Source organism: Felis catus, chromosome D3 (genome assembly GCF_018350175.1).
Source record: "Felis catus isolate Fca126 chromosome D3, F.catus_Fca126_mat1.0, whole genome shotgun sequence".
Taxonomy (NCBI): Eukaryota; Metazoa; Chordata; class Mammalia; order Carnivora; family Felidae; genus Felis; species Felis catus.
Window position 1 is genome coordinate 53,940,674 of NC_058379.1, and position 18,928 is coordinate 53,959,601.

The 18,928-nt window shown below is 41.4% G+C and overlaps 1 protein-coding gene and 1 long non-coding RNA gene across 5 annotated transcripts in view; one reads left to right on the forward strand and one right to left on the reverse strand.

Annotated features, from left to right (window-relative positions):
- Positions 1 to 18,928, reverse strand: part of GAREM1 (GRB2 associated regulator of MAPK1 subtype 1) — a 204,962-nt gene that overhangs the window by 116,701 nt on the left and 69,333 nt on the right. For all 4 annotated transcript variants that reach the window (XM_023241861.2, XM_023241860.2, XM_023241862.2 and 1 more), the window contains one exon: positions 10,831 to 10,971. In XM_023241861.2, the coding sequence (XP_023097629.2) occupies positions 10,831 to 10,971 (141 nt within the window). The remainder of the gene's footprint in view (positions 1 to 10,830; positions 10,972 to 18,928) is intronic.
- LOC109493401 lies at positions 1,897 to 18,336 on the forward strand. Its single transcript, XR_002147620.3, has 2 exons — positions 1,897 to 1,998; positions 18,164 to 18,336. It is a non-coding gene; the product is annotated as an uncharacterized LOC109493401 (long non-coding RNA).

Genomic DNA, 18,928 nt, shown 5'->3' on the forward strand with positions numbered 1-18,928 from the left:
CATTATCTTTCATCAGGTCTATTTCAACAACTTCCTTATCTGGTTTTCTCTCACCTTCTCATCCTTCTTTCTGGATCAGTGGGGTAGGTGGTGGAGTGGGGGGGAAGGCAGCCTCTCGGAATCTTTTAGAAACCGATTCTGTGAGTGCTCCCCAGGCACAGAGGTGACGGCTCCCAATATTCCAGAACTCAAACCCCTTCGCCACCTGTTCTAAACTTATTTCCCAAGTACTCCTTCTCTCTCTTCCCACAAAGTCCTGAAATCATTTTCACTCTTGCCCACAATCCAAACCTTTGTTCAAGCTGGTATGTCCAGAATGCACTTTTCTCCCAGGTTCACGTGAAGGCCCTCACCCGCCACTCCCAGACAGCATGGATCTCCCCTTATTCAACAGCCCATCACCATTTGTTTGTGCCTCTAGTAGGGCAAATGCTTACTGTCTTCCTCTAACCATGTAGGGGCATAGCGTTCTATCTGCCTGCTCCAAGGGAATATGAGACTAGACCAGTTCTTCAGCATCTTCCGTCAACCTGATGAAAAAAGTTTGTCCTTTAAAGACGAATCCATTTCAGTTAGGTCAAAAATATTTAGTTCAGCCCTTGAAGTTTCAAGCTTGTGATATAACAGCCAGGACTGTCCTCAAGAAGCTGTCAGCAGAGAGGAGAGTAAGGGCAAGACAAAAACACTCTTGGGCACAAACTGTTAAAGATGGAAACACTACTTGGCATGAACTGTTACAGGGATTCCAAAGTGGAAGGAAGAGGAAGTCCCTTATCCAGATACCTGGTGTGGAAAATTAAGGAAAGCTTCTTGACGAAGGTGGTGTTTGAGGCAGGTTTTCACAGTTGGGTGGTGACTCTGACGGGCGAGCCCCCCACGTACTAGATACAGAAAGGGGGGCAAGGCCAGGCAGGTGGGGCCAGGGGAACAACGAACAGCACAGGGGAGTTGGTACCCAGTGTGGTGTCTAGTGGGGAACTAGTAGTAGGTGCCTAGTAGTAGGGTCCTTAGTCCAATGGACACCAGGCCTCAGAAAGGCTCTGTGTTACACAAGAGTTTGCACCCACGTGGGGACGCCTCTGCCAAGTCCTAGCCAGCGAGCAACAGAGCCACGATGGAGGCACAAGAAGCTGGCACTAGCACTGAAGATTGACTGGAAGAGGAGAGGGGACTCTCGGGTCTTCAGAGCAGGTGAGACCCAGTGAGGATAGCTGGGAAGAGAGAGCGGCTTTGACAGGGACTGAAGAGATAGCATCCGCAAGACGTGACACACACTAACTTCAGAGATAAGAGGTGGATGAGAACTAAAATTCCCACCCAAGATGACTAGCTTATTGAAGTAAGAAAGCCAAGATGATGAAAGGGTGTGAAGAGCTGTAAGGAAAAAAATAATTGCCACTGGGCATTAAACTCATGGAGTATTTCAAGTGTTTATGTACCCACAGCATTTCATTTACCTACAATGATTTCTTTTTTTAAAATTTTTCGTTTATTTTTGAGAGGGGGGAGGAGGGGCAGAGAGAGAGGGAGACACAGAATCCGAAGCAGGCTCCAGGCTCTGAGCTGTCAGCACAGAGCCTGATGGCGGGGCTCAAACTCACGAGCTGTGAGATCATGACCTGAGCCGAAGTCGGACGCTTAACCGACTGAGCCCCCCAGGCACCCCTACCTACAATGATTTCTAACACCTAGAAAATAAAAGCTCTGTGTTTATTTTGCTTGTCTCACGCTCACTCACTGGCTTGACTCACTCTTGGGGACAAACCCCATGATGTTCTATAAACCAGTCCCAACAAGTTGGAGGCCCTGCTAATGCAGACTTCACTAAAAACACACATGAATGCGTCTGAATCATCTCTCCTCTTGCCCTAAATGTCAAAAAAGCCGGCCTGGACCCCGCGGTTCATTGTTTTTCTGTGTCAAGGATGCCTGACAACAGATGGGGAAGCAGTTTACCAGAAGGCCGGCACTCAGCCTCATGGAGAGGGAGTCCAAAAGGTAAGTGATTCCAGTTCTAAGCAACAGAGTGGAGTGACTTCCGGAAGTTTTACCAGCACTGCAATCAGTTTTGGAACGTTAATATTATTAAGTCTGTTTTCTGTAAAGAAAAAAAAAAAACTCAAAACAATTCCTAAAAGCTGAAAAGGAACCTTTCAAAAGGTCACCTTTTAAAAAAAGATCTGTACTCATTTAGAGGTACAAATCCAACATGGAAATCAAATTATGAAGTGAGACTAGTCCATCCCTAGTGCTATAAACACTCCATTAACAGTGTGGTTTGAGGCAACTTGTTCAAACTTTCCACCTGATGTTAATCGCATTATCTCATAGGTTAAGTTATACTTGAACTGGAGGTATCCCGTTCAAGTACCAACTTTCCACTCAGCACCAACATACAAGTAGAAAAAATGTAGAAAACAGCAGTCTAGAGTTGTAAACCCCAAAGCCCATCCCGGTTTTGCTCCTGAGTTTTTAATTTTTTTGATCCTAGATTTTCTGCTGGTAGAGTCAGTGTATGATTTATAAGGAGAGTCAACGGGCTGAAATGTGAAAATAGCAATCAAGGGATTCTCAAGGTTTTATTAAAGTCATTTTACTAGCATTTATAGATCAAGAGAAGCCACACGGTAGAACACCAAATACCTCTCCATGAAGTTGCTCATACATTTCCCCTTTCCTTATCTCCCATAAGGCTCTTAAGAAGAAACTAATAAAATATTTTTCCTTTCTTCCCAAATCTTACACATCCCTTTTTCCCCTTCCCTTAAATCACCACCATGAACTGGGGTACCCCCTGGAAGCTAGCCCATGCTGAGAGCAATCCTTTCCTCTTAGGAAGGCACTCACTGGATGGTGCTACCATGCTAAAGATGGAATCATTTCTTCCCGAGTTCATCTTTCACTGGGTTGTTTCCACAAACACTCAGCACTGGAACAAAACCACCCAGTGGATGGTGAACTCTCACTCCTAACAGAAATTACTTAAGACTATAAATAAGACTCAACGATTGAGGCAGAGTGGTTTGGTGAGACCACCACTTAAGAGTTTTATATTACGATTAACTTTGCTGCTGGTTGGTAAGTCAAGGTCCCCCCCTTTTTTTTCTTAATTTCAAAAATTTCCAAACAGAAAATTAGGATAATGAGCACCCCATCTATCCTTCACCAAAATCTAACAACTTTAAGAGCGTGTCTTACATTCATCTATTTTTATGTTTGTTTTTGCTGAAGCATTTTATAAACTATAATCACATTCCCCCCCTAAGTAATTCAGTACGCACCTCTAAGAAACAAAGATATTTTCTTCATAACTATAAAACTAGTATCACCCCTAACAAAATCAAAATATTTCCCTAATATCATCTCATCACAAAGGTCACTCATATTCAAATTTCCTTGGGGTTATTCTTCTGAAGCGTTCAGAAGAGACACTAGAAAGCTATACCAAAGGATGGCGAAAATGCTTGAGTCATAGTTCTACCAAAGGTAGATGTTTACATGATTTCTTTATCCCTGCTTTGGATTAAAGTGTCAGGGTAAATGCTGAAGTGTAGAAGATACATCCTCCTAAACTTCCGACTATGAATCTAGGTTATAACAGCTACAGCGATGAGTTCCTGAAGTAAAGGAGGGGAGGGAAAGAGGAACAGACAACTTTCAAGAGACAAAAATGGCAATGACAATTTCCCAGACACTAGGCTATGATATTACCTAAATTGTCTCCCCCTCTTTTCTCTTCTGATTCATTCCCCCTAGCCTAGAAAGATTCTTCAGACTCCATTATTCTTAAAAATGAGTATTAGAAACGTTCTGTTTTTATGTCCTCTCTCTTGGCTTCTTTGTAACCCATCTTGACAAGAGTAATCGCTCCAAGCTTGCTCTTCCTTCCACTCATTTTTACTCCCACTTTGTTATCTAATTGCCTTGCTCTTACTCACTGAGACCCACCTTTTAGAGACTGACAATTTCCTTATCCACATTTAAAACATGCTTTCCCCAGGCCTCAACTTGCCTGTTCCCAGCAGGCTCCCCACACATCGCCCTCTCCACCCTCTCCAAGTCCAAGGGGCTCCCTGGGAAGCTCTTCTGTCTTTGCTTCTTCCTGGTAATTTATGAGAATGTCACTTGTTTGTGGATGACTTATAAATCTGGAAAAGGTCAAGATAAATATATATTTACTTAATTTCCCCCTAGAGTCAGAATACAGTTAGTGAACTGTGTGTGAAAGGCAAGGAAAGTGAAAGCATTCTTCACCTTACTGGCTGATTCTTTCTCTCTCTCCACTTTTTTAAGTTGATTTATTTATTTTGAGAGAGAGTGCGCGCATACGCAAAGGGGTTGCAGGGGGAAGGACAGAGACAGAGAGAAAGACAGAATCCCAAGCAGGCTCGCGCTGTCAGTGCAGAGCCCGACATGGGGCTCAGTCTCACGAAGCGTGAGATCATGACCTGAGCTGAGATCAAGAGTCGGACACTTAACTGAGCCACCCAGGCACCCCCTTACTGGCTGATTCTAATAGATCTCTCTTCTGTACAATGGTTAGAATGCCTTATGTGTGGACAGTGCCTTCTAGCACTTTCCAGGCAATAATAGTGAGGAAGCATGCTCTGGAGTCACATATCCTGGGTTCAAATCACACTTAGGAGGTGTGATAAGATACTCAACGTCTTTGAACTTCAGTTTGTACTTGTGAAAAATGCAGATAATAATAGAACCCACTTCCTGGCTTTGTTGTGAAAGTTCCACGAAGAAATCAAAGTAAAATGTTGAGTTAACAAAGTGTCTAGAAAATAGCACTGAGTGAATGTTAGTGATTTCAAACTGTGACCTAAAGATTCAAATATGAAAGTGGTTACTCTTTAAGTATAAATAAATCTAGTATTTATTACTGGAAAAACTGGGGGGAGGGGATAATGTTTCTTGTTATACTCTTACTAGTCCATAGGTCGTTTTGAAAGAAAGTTTGGTTATTCCCATTTTAACACATGAGCTATATCTCATGTAATACAGAAAGTACACAAAGTGTTGTTCAACGCTAGCATTTACTTTTGTAAATGGATGATTCATGCTAATTAAACTTGCAACCCGGGAGAATAAAATTAGCTTGTTTCGACATTTCCTTTTGTTCAGTAATTACACTCCAAGGTTATGTAGATACCACATTACTATAATTTTGCCTGAGAGACAGACTGCACACCCACATTTTTAAAAACAGGCATTGCTGATAGCAACCCAGGTGCTTGCTGAGTAAGAGCCCTGCAGACTTCCTAAGCAAATCTTACACTAACCTTATGCTCCAGTGTCACTTATTTCTGTGCATATTGTAGCTAGTAAGGAAGTAATGAGATCATTTTTGCTTGTTATAGATTCACCGGATTTGCAGGAGGATGAGAATTTAAAAATAGAAGCCAAACGTGGCTGCCGTTTATCTCTGATGCTTATGTTCAAGTAGCAATCTGTTCACCCATGATGACGGCAAGCATTCCATTAAACGATTTAAATTTTCACAAACCCTCTCAGAATCCTACTACTTCTCAAATTGGTAGACCAGAGACACACAGAGACGTCACATTCTGACCCATTTGGTTTCTCAAAACTTTGTCTTTACAGACAGCTATTCTGGGTCAGTTTTCATGAGACAGGTGATAATGAGGAGGTAACATTTACTTAGTACTCATTACTGTGCCAGGCACAGCGTTGAGTCATTTACACACATTAGATCATAAAGAATCTTCGTGACATTTTCTAAGTAAATCTCCTTTCTACAGATTGGAAAGTCGGAGCCTTAGGAAGATAAATTAAATTCCAGAGGCAATGGCATATCCAGGTTTTTGTGGAGCCTGAAGTTTATATTAGTTTTAAAGGAAAAAAAAAAGTCAAATTGTGAGTACTAAATTTGGTTTAATGCCCTAAAGGGGTCAGCATAAATAAGGAATCCTGATGTATGAGCTTCAGCAGTAACCAACTTGTGTCTGCTTGACTGACCACTCCAAGCTGTAGAGACAAAGGAATCTGATGAACAGAAACGCGAATTGTAAAATGAAAATCATTCACCTTTAGAAAATCTTGGCTATAATGCAGTTCACTAGGTTTAAAAAAATTTTTTTGAATAGATTTGTTTTTCAGTTCAGTATGTCAGGAGAGACAGGGCAGTGAAAGGGGTGGAGGGGGGGGGGCACATGCAGGGTGAATGAGCGGGCTTTGATAAAGTGCCAAGCAGTAGCTTACATGATCTGAGAATGCAGAAAAATTCTGAGTTCTGCATTGCATGTTCCTTAGGAAATCTTTGCCCTCTTGGGAGCAGTGAGAACTTAGAAAGTTTAGATACAATTTATTTGTGATGCCTTCTGAATAAAACTTGTGTGAAAGCAGCAATCGCTTTTCTAAACACTATGCCAATTTTTCTTGAGTGGTTTCTCCGCTGTTAGCAAAATATGTGATGCTGACTGAACACATTCTCTCTGTTGGAATCAATTATTTGTTATACCAAGAAAACTCTTTCTTATCCAAAATGAAAAACTTATTTTGCCAAAATGAGGGAGGTCTTTATTTTTTCTCCCCCAAAGCACATCTAATAATTTTAGAATTCAGAATAAGGCAACTCTCCTTACCATCCATAGTGCTGTTCTGAGGAGTTCAAGTCCTATTTATCTTTTCTCAATTTTATTAAATTATTTCTTTTCACATGAGGAATTTCATGAAAATTTCTGATGAAGGGTATGGGAAAGGCAGTCTGAATAGTGATTTCCTTAAAATGCTGAGTTTTACTATATTCTAGAATATATGTGAATAGAGCTGCATACAGCTGCCCAGGCTGTGCACTACACCACTCCAAAGGACGCTATTTACACACAGTGAGGAGCGATGCCTAGAACATGACAGTGCAGTGGCCTCAAATGAAGAGCACACTGACTGAAATGAATGGTTGCTATATAGGCCAGAAAATAAGTACATGCTTGAAAAGACGAAGGGGGCACATGTCACAGAGATACATGGGTTAGCTGTCCCCAAATGGCTAACTTTAGGACAACATGAACATCAAAATAAATAAGAAATGTATTATAACCCACTGAATGAAGTTAGAATCCATAATTCCATAATAGGTGAGTGAGTAAACAAATGGCAGAAAGACAACAAGTAGAGCAAGTAACAGTGGGGTTCCAACTCGATTTTGGCTCAGATCATGATCCCAGAGTTGTGGGATCAAGCCCTATGTTGGGCTCTGCACTGAGCATGGAGTCTGCTTAAGATTCTCTCTCTCTGCCTCTCTCCATCTGCCCCTGTTCCCTGCTTGTGCTCTCTCTCTCTCTCTCAAAAGAAGAAGGAGAAGGAGAAGGAGAAGAAGAAGAAGAAGAAGAAGAAGAAGGAGAAGGAGAAGGAGACGACGAAGGAGAAGGAGAAGGAGGAGGAGAAGAAGAAGAAGAAGAAGAAGGAGAAGGAGAAGGAGACGACGAAGGAGAAGGAGAAGGAGGAGGAGAAGAAGAAGAAGAAGGAGAAGGAGAAGGAGACGACGAAGGAGAAGGAGAAGGAGGAGGAGAAGAAGAAGAAGAAGAAGACGACGACCACAAAGAAGAAGAAGGAGAAGAAGAAAGAGGAGGAGGAACAGTGGAGTTAAATTAGAAATGCACCATTTTCTCACCTTCATGGTAACAACCAGATCAGACAGAAATCAATAGCTGCGCAAGTGGGGGTGGGGTGATTTAGAGAAAGACCACTCCTCCTTTCAAATGTCCTAGTAATCACAAAGTAATCCTCATGAATGGGAATAGTGCCCTTAACAGAAGAGGCAGGAGAGAGATGGTGGAATTCTCACTCCACCAAGAGAGGACACAGCGAGAAGACTACCACCTACAAAGGACAAAACGACCCTCACCAGACACTGGATCTTTCCTGCCTCCAGAATTGGGAGAACTGAACTGTTCATAATCTACCCCAACTATCTGTTATAGCAGCCTGAACTAAGACAGTCCTATTTCAAGGTTTTTTTTTCCTTTAATGTATTTTTTTTCCTTTTGTGTAAAGTGGTATGATCTTAGAGTCCATGGCACCTCAAATTTTCATTTAAAAAAAGTATCATTTTCTTTTTTAAGATAAGGTTTTTACCTTAATTCCAGTACAGTTAACATATAGTATTATATTAGTTTCAGGTGTACAACAGAGTGATTCAACATACCCTGTGCTCATCGTGACAAGTGCACTCCTTAATTAATCCCCATCACCTATCTCATCCATCACCCACCTACCTTCCCTCCGGTGCCTGGATTCCCAGTTAAGTGTACTGTCATCTTCCTTATAGATAGCGAGTGGGCTATTGAACATACCATATCTTTCTTCCCAGTGGAAGCTGAATGGCTGTTAATTAATTAATTAATTATTATTTTTTTTAACGTTTATTCATTTTTGAGACAGACAGAGACAGAGCATGAATGGGGGAAGGTCAGAGAGAGAGGGAGACACAGAATCTGAAACAGGCTCCAGGCTCTGAGCTGTCAGCACAGAGCCTGATGCGGGGCACGAACCCACGGACCGTGAGATGATGACCCTAGCCGAAGTCAGACGCCCAACCAACTGAACCACCCAGGCGCCCCGGCTGTTAATTTAAAAACAATGTTCAAAACAATAAAACATTTACAAATACTTGGGGAAATCTTTTCTTCTGACACTGTGAATGCCCATCCCAGAGCAATGAGTCCCAACCTTGGCTGCATAATTTAACCATAGAATTCAAAATTCTGATGCCCAACCCACACTCACAACCAACTGAAGCAGAACCTCTGGAGATGGGACCTGGGCACTGGTCATTTTTAAAGCTCTCCAGGTCATTCCATTGCGTAGGTAAGTATGAGATCCCTAGATCAAGCATCTACAGCTGTAAAGAATTGTATCTTTTATGTATGGACCCAAAGGATTCACAAAGGAGTTTCAGAACTGGTTTCACTGCCTTGGGGTGCCTGGGTGGCTTAGTCACTTAAAGCATCCGACTCTTGATTTCCGCTCAGGTCATGATCTGGCGGTTTGTGAGTTTAAGCCCTACTTTGGGCTCTGTGCTGACAGTGCAGAGCCTGCTTGGGATCCTCTCTCTCCCTCTCTGTCCCTCCCCTGCTCACACTCTCTTTCTCTCAAAATAAATAAATAGACTTAAGAAAAACAAAAAAGAATTGGTTTCACTGCCTTAACTATAGAGAATAAACAGATGGTTACCAGAGGGGAAGGGGGTGGGGGGAATGGGTAAAATGGGTGAAGGGAATTAAGACTACACTTATCTTGATGAGCACTGAGCAATGTATGGAATTGTTGAATAATTATATTGTACACCTGAAACTAATATAAGGCTATATATTAACTATGCTGGAATTAAATTTTTTTTTAAGTTAAAAAAGAAGAATTGGTCTCACTTGTTGAGGAATGTACAGTCTCAACTGGCAAATGAAGATATGTGTGTATCTATGAATGAAGACTGGGGGCATATGCTCAATGAATGTCATACACAAGAAATGTGGAGGCCATATAGGCACAGTAGGGATGCCCGTACCCTCCTGATGCACGGACAGGCTCTGATAAGAGCAAAGCTGAGGAAGCCTAACTCTGGCTGGGGAATGGTGTAAATGGAAAAGTACCCAGTATGTCCAGGAAATAGTGAGGGGACCAATCTAGCCGGATGGAAGGTTCCCTCTTCCGAGTAGAAAAGGTAAGTTTGGAGAAGCAGATTAGACCCAGCCCCTGAGGGCTTTGAGAAACAAGCCAAGGAGTCTGGTGGCAGTTTGGGGTCTCTAAGGAGATTTGAGTCGAGGACCAAATGCAAGCATTCCTTGGGGAAGACTGCTTTGATGGGCTACTCACAGTACGGTCAGGGGAAAGACTAAAACTCAATCTACTATGAGAAGAACGTGCACATTAGATCAAACTGTGTATGTGATGAAGCACAATCTTATACCTTCCTTTTCAGTTTTCCACAAAAGACCAGGAGTTGGGGCTTCCTAGAAACAGCACGGATCCCACCTGTAGTGGGACCCCTTGGCAGGAGAGAGTGGACAGGATGCAGGGTTGGTCTTGTCTCTGTCCCTTTGGCCTGGCTCCAAATTTCACAGTTGTAGTACTTTCTGCTGCTACCTATTCCTCCTTTTTTCATGAAGGCTACTCTTATGGCCAGGAAACAAAGTTCTAGGGGACAAAGTTTCAGGCTAGAGAAATTCTTTCTTATAATTTTTTTTTAATAGGAGTATCTGAGAAGCTGGGTGATCCCGAGGTCATACGGGCAATTGGAAGACTCCTAGGAACAAAAGAAGGGGCCAAACTATTCATTTACTCAATAAATATTGAACACTTACCATTTGCTGCCATTCTAGACAATGGAACTACAGCAAGGTCCCTTTTCCTGATAGGCAACTCTCTGGGCATTGTAGAGGTTTCACTCAAAAACAAAAAGGCAGTCTTGTAAAGCCTTTGAAAGGCTTTTGTAAAGCCAGTCACAAAAGCAACATTTAAGTTGTACCCAGGGTTACTCAGAGACACTGGAGCTCAGAGGCTGTCTACACATATTGACTGCCATCCCAAGACCACGGAGACGTTCTTTGTATTCGTAAAATTTTCATTTTATAAATAGCTGATAAGAATCCATATGTAACTACATGCGTTGATTAGAAGTACTTAGGACAAAATGAAACTGAGCTTTCACTGATAAAGTCACCACAAAAAGTGTTTGATTCTTCTTTTTCTATGTCATTATATTCTAGTTTATAGACAAGTCCTATTTTCTCACTGTGGAGCAAAAAGTTAGCATGTGCAAGTCCCCTTCTTCTGCCTTTTCTTGCCCCTCGAGAGAAGTTTTACCTGCATAATGTACCGGAATCTCTATCTTTGGCCCAATGACGTAGTGCCCCTCCTCCAGGCTGTGGGCAGTGATAGTGGTCCACTGACGGCACGAATGAATCAGAAGGTAGTCATTTTCCCGCAGCCCTTCTATGCATTCTCCTAGAAAAGATAATTTTATAGGAGAAACTTAGAATTAGCATCTGCTTACTCCACACTCTGCAGTGAAATTTCATGGGTTAAAACTGCACTATTGCGGAACTTGGCAGTTCATCCTAATATGACATAAGTTTGCTTCTGAATTAGCAGTAAGAAGGCATTCCACAACAAGCTGACAATTGTACACAGGATTCCATAAAAATGTTTCCCACTTATCTGCAAAGATATTTTCAAAACCTCATTTTATCTCAATGGCTGTTCGCAAGGATACTAAAAGTTATTAAGTGCCAACAAAGTGTTAGGCACTATTTAGATGCTCTGCACATATTATTTCATGTGATACAATAATATTATGAGGTAGATATTGTCCCCTCTCTACAGGTGGGAAAAAAATCAAGATTCAGAATGTTAAGTGATATGTCTAAGCTCACAGATTTAATAAGCAGAAAAGTGAGGATTCGGGGCTAGGTCAGACTGATTCTAAAGCTTATGCTCTTAATCGTTAAAATACAACCACCAAAATACATAATAAACCTATCTCTCTGTTGAAATACTGGTTGAAATTAGATGCCAGAATCTCCTTGTAAATTTTGTGTGTTTTGCCAGTTCTCTCTGGCCCCCTACCAAACTTCCCAATCAATTAAAAATAATGAAGCTTTATAGAATGCAAATGAAATTATTTTTCACTTTGATATCTTCTGAGGTACATTTTTAGCATTTGAACCAATGACAAGTTATTTCAAAAGAAAAATCCATCCCCTGAAACTTAAAAGACATTTTTTAAGACGCTGAAATGATCCATCTCATGAATCCTGGTTTAGTAATTCTTTAAGTGCTCAGATAATGCCTGAAAAGGCTAATTTCTTCATACAGAAAGTAATTAGCCTTTTTTATTTTTGATGCTTATTATATTGTAATAACCAAGAGTCAGTGATATAATTGTATGTTTTGAAATGGAATTTATAGCTCACTTAAAAATTCTTAAAAGTTTCACGGCTTCTATAATAAAAAAAAAGTAGAGGAGGCTGTAATGATCAATTTGGTACCACAATCATAAGCCATCAAATTTGTTTCCAATCCAGTAAGGCCACAGTCTTTAAAAAAAAGTCTTCATACAAGAATACTCTATTGTTGTTGCAGGAGATACAAATGGGATGGGAGAAGAAGAAACAGATCTGGAAACAGAGGTATCCTAGTAGATTCGAATGAGAAGGTCCAATTCACCAGGGGGAACTTTCCACACCAGATTCCCCTGCCCCTCTCACTTTGGGGGACCAGGTTCATAAAGACAGCTCTCGAGGAGACTGCTGGTACTTATGAGCCCGTTGTGTCCCCCTCAAGCATGTTAGGGCAGGAAAGAAAGATCTGGAATTGCTGCTCCATAGGAGCAATCGTACGGCCACCCTTAAGGCTCCCCACCAGGAGGCAGGCAGGTGGGAAGGGCACACAGACATCAGGCAGGCATTATAAGCACAGGCCTTGAAGCCCAACAGATCTGGTCTAGTCAAAGCTCTGCTCCTCACCACTCTGTGGTCTTGGGTAGAAACCCTCCTACTTCAGAGTGGTTGTGAAGATACACAGTGACAGACATGGAAAATGTGTAGCACCAAATCTATCACATTCTGTTAGGAGTGGTTAGGAAACATCGGCTATTAATCTCATTTACTGTAAGCTTTCTCTCCCTAGAATTAACACTCTAATTCAGGTCGTGTTATCCCCTTACAGGTGAGGAAATGACCTTCAGAGCAAGTCAGGAAACTTGCCTATCACTTTGTAGCAGAAACGGACTTTGGGGTTCCTCTACCTCTCTCCCTGTTCTTTCCACACCACATGGACTTTTGCCTTGAAAACTGCCAACGATAATCCAAAAAACAGGGAGAAACCGACCCTCAGCTCCAAGTCTCACTCATTCACTCAATCCATATGACAGGCACTGTTCCCAGCACCTGGGAAACATTTGTGAACAAACAGAGATCCCTGCCATCCAGGATGCTTACGACCCAAGGAAGAAGGGAGATGGTATCAGCAACAAAAATGAATAATTAAATTATGAATTCATTAGAAAGTGAAAGGTGCTATGGGAAATGGAAAAAGTGAAGGGTACGAGAATCAGGACTACGGTATATAAGAAAGAAGAGTTTTGCACGGTTATCATTTTGAGATATTTTTCATTCATTCACCCAACAAACATGTCTCTGCTTATTTGTTTAGCTTTTTCTAAACACAGCTTGAGGAATAACTAATATACAAAGAACTGCACATATTTAATGTGTACGATCAGATGACTGTCAAACATTTATTTATGGAGGCTCTTTCATGCACAAAACACTGGAAGAGTGGGCCAAAATGTCAAGACAGGGTGGTCTGTGCATTCCAGACGCTGACATTCTCTTGGTGAGATGTATTCACACGTAATTTTACGTAAGGTAGGACGGGCTGGGTGCCACGCAAGAGAAACAAGAAATCTGGAGTGGAGACGGGGACTTTAGCAGAGAAGACCAAGAAAATGTCAAGAGGAATACAGTTTTGGGGCTCGTCCTTCCTTCAAGGATGAGCTGGGCTCAGAAAGGAGGTGGGCAGTGGGGAGTCAGAGAAGGGGCGGGGATAAGAGAACGGCCAAAGCTCCGCTTTAGGAAGATTAACCTGGCAACACTATAAAAGCTGGATCGGAGAAGGGAGAAAACAGAGCCACGGGGTGTATGCAGGAAAGTCAGAGGGAAAACACACCACCATTCAGGGAAAAAAGAAAAATGTCGTTTTCCGCAACTAAACGGTTATATCATACAACGGTTTTAATTTTATTCCGCAGTGGGCTCTAAAGAGGCAGCCAAGAAACAATTGCAGTCAAGTTAATCAAAATGAAAATTTAATGTTAAATCCTACTGCTAGCTGCTAGTAAACAGTCTGTCAAGAGGATTCAGAATGATTTTCGAAGCTATAAAGTAGTAAGAAACCAGGGCCTGTTTTTGAGCTTATGTCTTTTTTGTTTTTTTTTTAACAACTGCCTGCTTCAGGCAAAATAAGTTTCAGAAAAATTGTCTAGAAGTAAAACTTAATATAATCACTTAAAATGTCCTAGGGGAGGCCACTAATAGAGGCACTACATTAAATGAATTCATAAAGTAAACATTTTTGTGACATAATTAGCCTGTTGCTTAACTACTATATATAACATGCTAAAACTTATATATTTAGCTCAAAGATGTAGTGACAAGAAGTCTAAAAGCAATGTGTGTTAAATTCCAAAATATGTTACTGCCATCCTGAAACTTCCCCACATCTAGCATGCTTCTGGGATATGCTTTATTTGCCTGGTTTGACCTTGATCCCCTCAACATTAAGTCTTACACACCTATTTAAATTATTTTTAATGCTAGGAAAACTAGAATCCATGAATCCTTCTAAGTATGCTTTAAAAAAACCAAATTAAAAATTATAAATAAGTATTTATAAGCTGGAAATGCACAAATTCTCCTCCTGTGGCTGGTGGCCTTTATAATCTCCTGATGCACCTTTCTGATTTCTCCTTGTTACCTTCATGGTTCCCCCCCCCCCCCTTTTACACATTAGCTATAACTGCAGGAGTTAATCAAGTTCACCATTTCTCTTTCCTTCACAATCTTACACACCCCGCACGGACTCAATTAGTTACGGACAACTCGCAAATGCATGCTCTCAGTTACCAACCTGTACGCAGCGCTCTTTGTCCAGGCTTTATCTTCTACACTTTTCTACCTGGATGTCCCCATGCTAATTCATTCAGCCATCCTACATTCATCCAACAAACACGTACTGAGCACCAGCTATGTTCTAGAACCAGGAGATACAGTATTGAACTAAGTACCTGCTCTCATGGAGTTGACCTCTTGGCTGGGCTTTCAATCACCGTTTTTCACTCTTTCAATTCATTTAAATATTGCTGTCGATTAAACTTCCAAGAATACAGCACGGCTCATCAGACTGATTCTTCTACTTACATCTGCCTTTAGTGGTTCTCATTCATACAGAATGAGGCCTGAATTCCTTGGCTCAATACTCAAGGTCCTCATGATTGTAGATCATCAAAATATTGGGACATCATCAGAATAGAAGACCTATATCCCCACACCATACGCTAGAGTCCAAAGGACCTGTTCTCTGTGCCACACACACAGTGCAGTCTCACTCACCTGGGCCCCCTCGCTTTCTTTCCTTGGTCCGAGCCTTATCTCCAATCCTCATTTACTCACTAGTCATCATACTCATTTTTGAAAGACCAGCTCAAATGCCACCTTCATGAAGGCATTCCTGATACGAATCCTAATATTTTCCATTTAAAATGCAGCGATTTTGTAATTTTGCTAATATTCTATGCCGAATTTATAAACTTCTGACATTTTAATGTTTATGTATGTTTAAATGGCATAATAAAAATAATTTAACTATACAGGAATTATAGGCATTTTTTTCCTTTTGAAATTGGTCTATATACATTTCGTCAATTTTGAGGACCACGGTTATAAGGACTAAGAACAAGGATAATTCAAGACTATAAAGACTGATAGACAAGATCCTCTCTAAACTTCCTGGTCTTACTAGCATCCACAGCAAGGCCATGGAGTGGCCCAGATTCACTGTCCCACGGTTCTATTTTGCTTTTTAAATATTCAGATATAATGTTTACATTTATTTAGAGTATTTTCCCCCACAGGGCGTCTGGGTGGCTCAGTCAGTTAAGTGTCCAACTTTTGCTCAGGTCACGATCTCACGGTTCACAGGTCCGAGCCCTGCGTCAGGCTCTGCGCTGACAGCTCAGAGCCTGGAGCCTGCTTCAGATTCTGTATCTCCCTCTCTCTCTGTCTCTCGCCCACTCACACTCTGTCTCTCTTGCTCTCAAAAATAAAGAACATTAAAAAAAAATTTTAGAATATTTTCCCATAGACACTGAATCTTATGTCTTTATGCAGCTTGTACCTATTCTAGCATTGTTTAAATTGTAATTAAACTGATTATATTTGAATATACTGAATCAGTATATGACTATAGTGCCTTTATATATGAATTACATAGACTATATCTCAATCAAGTCAAACAGTTGTATAATGTCTATAGCAGTAGAATCCAAATTTCTATTAAATGCTTTTTTATTTTTATTTTTTTTTTTAATTTTTTTTTTCAACGTTTATTTATTTTTGGGACAGAGAGAGACAGAGCATGAATGGGGGAGGGGCAGAGAGAGAGGGAGACACAGAACCGGAAACAGGCTCCAGGCTCCGAGCCATCAGCCCAGAGCCTGACGCGGGGCTCGAACTCCCGGACCGCAAGATCGTGACCTGGCTGAAGTCGGACGCTTAACTGACTGCGCCACCCAGGTGCCCCCGTTTTTTTATTTTTTAATATGAAGCACAGTGTACTTGGATGACAATGTATAATGTTTTAATATTAAATCTGTCAATTTACTGCTGATGAGTTTTCTATCAAAGTTGGGCTGAGAACAACACAGACACATACCCACGTTGGTTTGGTGTTTTGCTATCCTCACGGCACAAAGAACAAATGTGTGATTTTACACAATTCTCTAAGTTGTGTTGTGATTTTGGCAGCTCGTATATTAAAGTGTTTTGTTTTGTTTTGTTTTTTTAATTTTCCACATTTGTCTCTCTTTTTCTTAGCGTTGGCATCTCACACCAGAGTGACACGTTTGGTCAGCAATTTGGGGCTGTATCTCCACAGAAGGCATGCACTTTTAATCCTTTCAACTCTCAGAATACCCGACTTTCCAATTTGCATGGCAAACATATAATCTTATATTGCTGATTATCTTTCTTTTTTTTTTTTAAACTTTTTTTTTTTTTCAACGTTTATTTATTTTTGGGACAGAGAGAGACAGAGCATGAACGGGGGAGGGGCAGAGAGAGGGAGACACAGAATCGGAAACAGGCTCCAGGCTCCGAGCCATCAGCCCAGAGCCCGACGCGGGGCTCGAACTCCCGGACCGCGAGATCGTGACCTGGCTGAAGTCGGACGCCCAACCGACTGCGCCACCCAAGCGCCCCCTCTTTCTTTTTGAACTATGGCTTTATACTCAATTAGCATGGTCTCTTCTCAGCATGTGAGGAGAATCGTGTCTGTGGTGGATATTCATGTATTTGTTGACTGATTAATGAGGCCCCATTGAAATAATCTGATTTGTTAATACACATGTAATGAGAATCAGATTTACTGAACTTGGGATCGTTTTTATCTGTTTGGACATAAACTGCTCCTTATGTTGTAGCTAAATCTATCAACAATGGGTAAATTAATAGGTTTTATGGTATCTGTTACTATTTACTACAAATCTAATTTAGCAGTGGTGCATTGTTTTATTTTACTAATGTTCAAAGAAAAGCTGGTCAAGTGACAACACAGCACTTTACCTCCTCATTGTTAACAAATAGTGTTGTTTAATTTTTTGTGTGTTTATTTTTGAGAGAGATGGAGACAGAGTGCAAGTGGGGGAGGGGCAGAGAGAAAGAGGGAGAGAGAGAGAATCGGAAGAGGCTCTGGGCTCCGAGATGTCAGCACAGAGTCCAACGTGGGGCTCAAACTCACGGACCGCGAGATCATGACCTGAGCTGAAGTCAGACGCTTAACCGACTGAGCCACCCAGGCGCGCCCCGTACAGTGTTGTTTAATTTTAATTATGTGTTTACTTGATCTTATAATCCTTTTCATGTAGACAGGAACCCTACTGAGTCAGTCATACACTCAAACCACTGCATTTCTCTTGCAACTTAAACTCTTTTTTTAAAGTTTTATTGAAAAATAATTGACACACATCACTATGTAAGTTTAAGTGTACAGACTGATGTCTGATGTACATAAATTGTGAAATGACCGTTAACATCCATCATCTCATGTAGATACAATAAAAAGAAAAAACATTTCTTCCTGTGTTAACAACTTCCTGTTGTTAATGACATCCCTAGCACTGATTTTTCTTATAACTGGAAGTGTGTACCTTCTGACCACCTTCCTCCAATACCCCCTCCCCATTCCATTAAAAAAAAAATACCTTCAACAGCGGCTGAGTACCAGCCAGGTTTCCTCTTCTTCTGACTCCTACTGTAGTTAAGGGGTGCCATGTCCCTGTGTGAGCAGAAATGACATTTTCCACTTTCTGTCCCTACCCGTGAAAAATGCCTACAAACCATCCTCTATGCTCTTTTCTCAGGCAAGGGCTGACTATTGATTACAAGGAAGACCTCCGAGCGAGCTGAAGATAGCAGAGCTGCCGGCAGTATGGGCTCCTGAATCGACACACAGTGGAGCCAACCACCTGCCCGTGCCCTCACCGCACCCTGAGCCGGGATGTGAGAAATAAACTTCGACTGGGACGTCGTGGCAGTGATGTGTTGTAGTTCTCCTTTTTCGTTTCAGTGGTTAGACTACGTTAACTAAAACATCTACATACAAAACTTCGACACCAGCAAAGACTCCCGATTATAGTGATCACAAAGGTTTTGTTACAGAGGCTATTCCTTCTAAGTCCTCTTCAGAAATACAAACTTGAATTTGCCAAGGTGGCTTGGACGTAGACTAAAAATTCCTTTCCTCATTCTTTTAGTTACATCTTATCCCATAAGCTGAGGGATATAATTTAATGCTGCTTACTTAGCATCCTCAAACACTGTCAGTATGTAAAGTCTTAGGTGTTTTTTCCAAACAAGCAAAATTTACTGTGAGAAGAGAACATGGCACTATGATAATGTTTCTTTGTCCCAGGGGCACCTGGGTGGCTCAGTCGGTTATGCATCCGACTTCGGCTCAGGTCATGATCTCACGGTTCATGAGTTCGAGCCCCACGTCGGGCTCTGTGCTGACAGCTCAGAGCCTGGAGCCTGCTTCGGATTCTGTGACTCCCTCTCTCTGCGCCTCCCTTGCTCACACTCTGTCTCTCTCTCTCGAAAATAAACATTAAAAAAAAAATTAAAGGGGC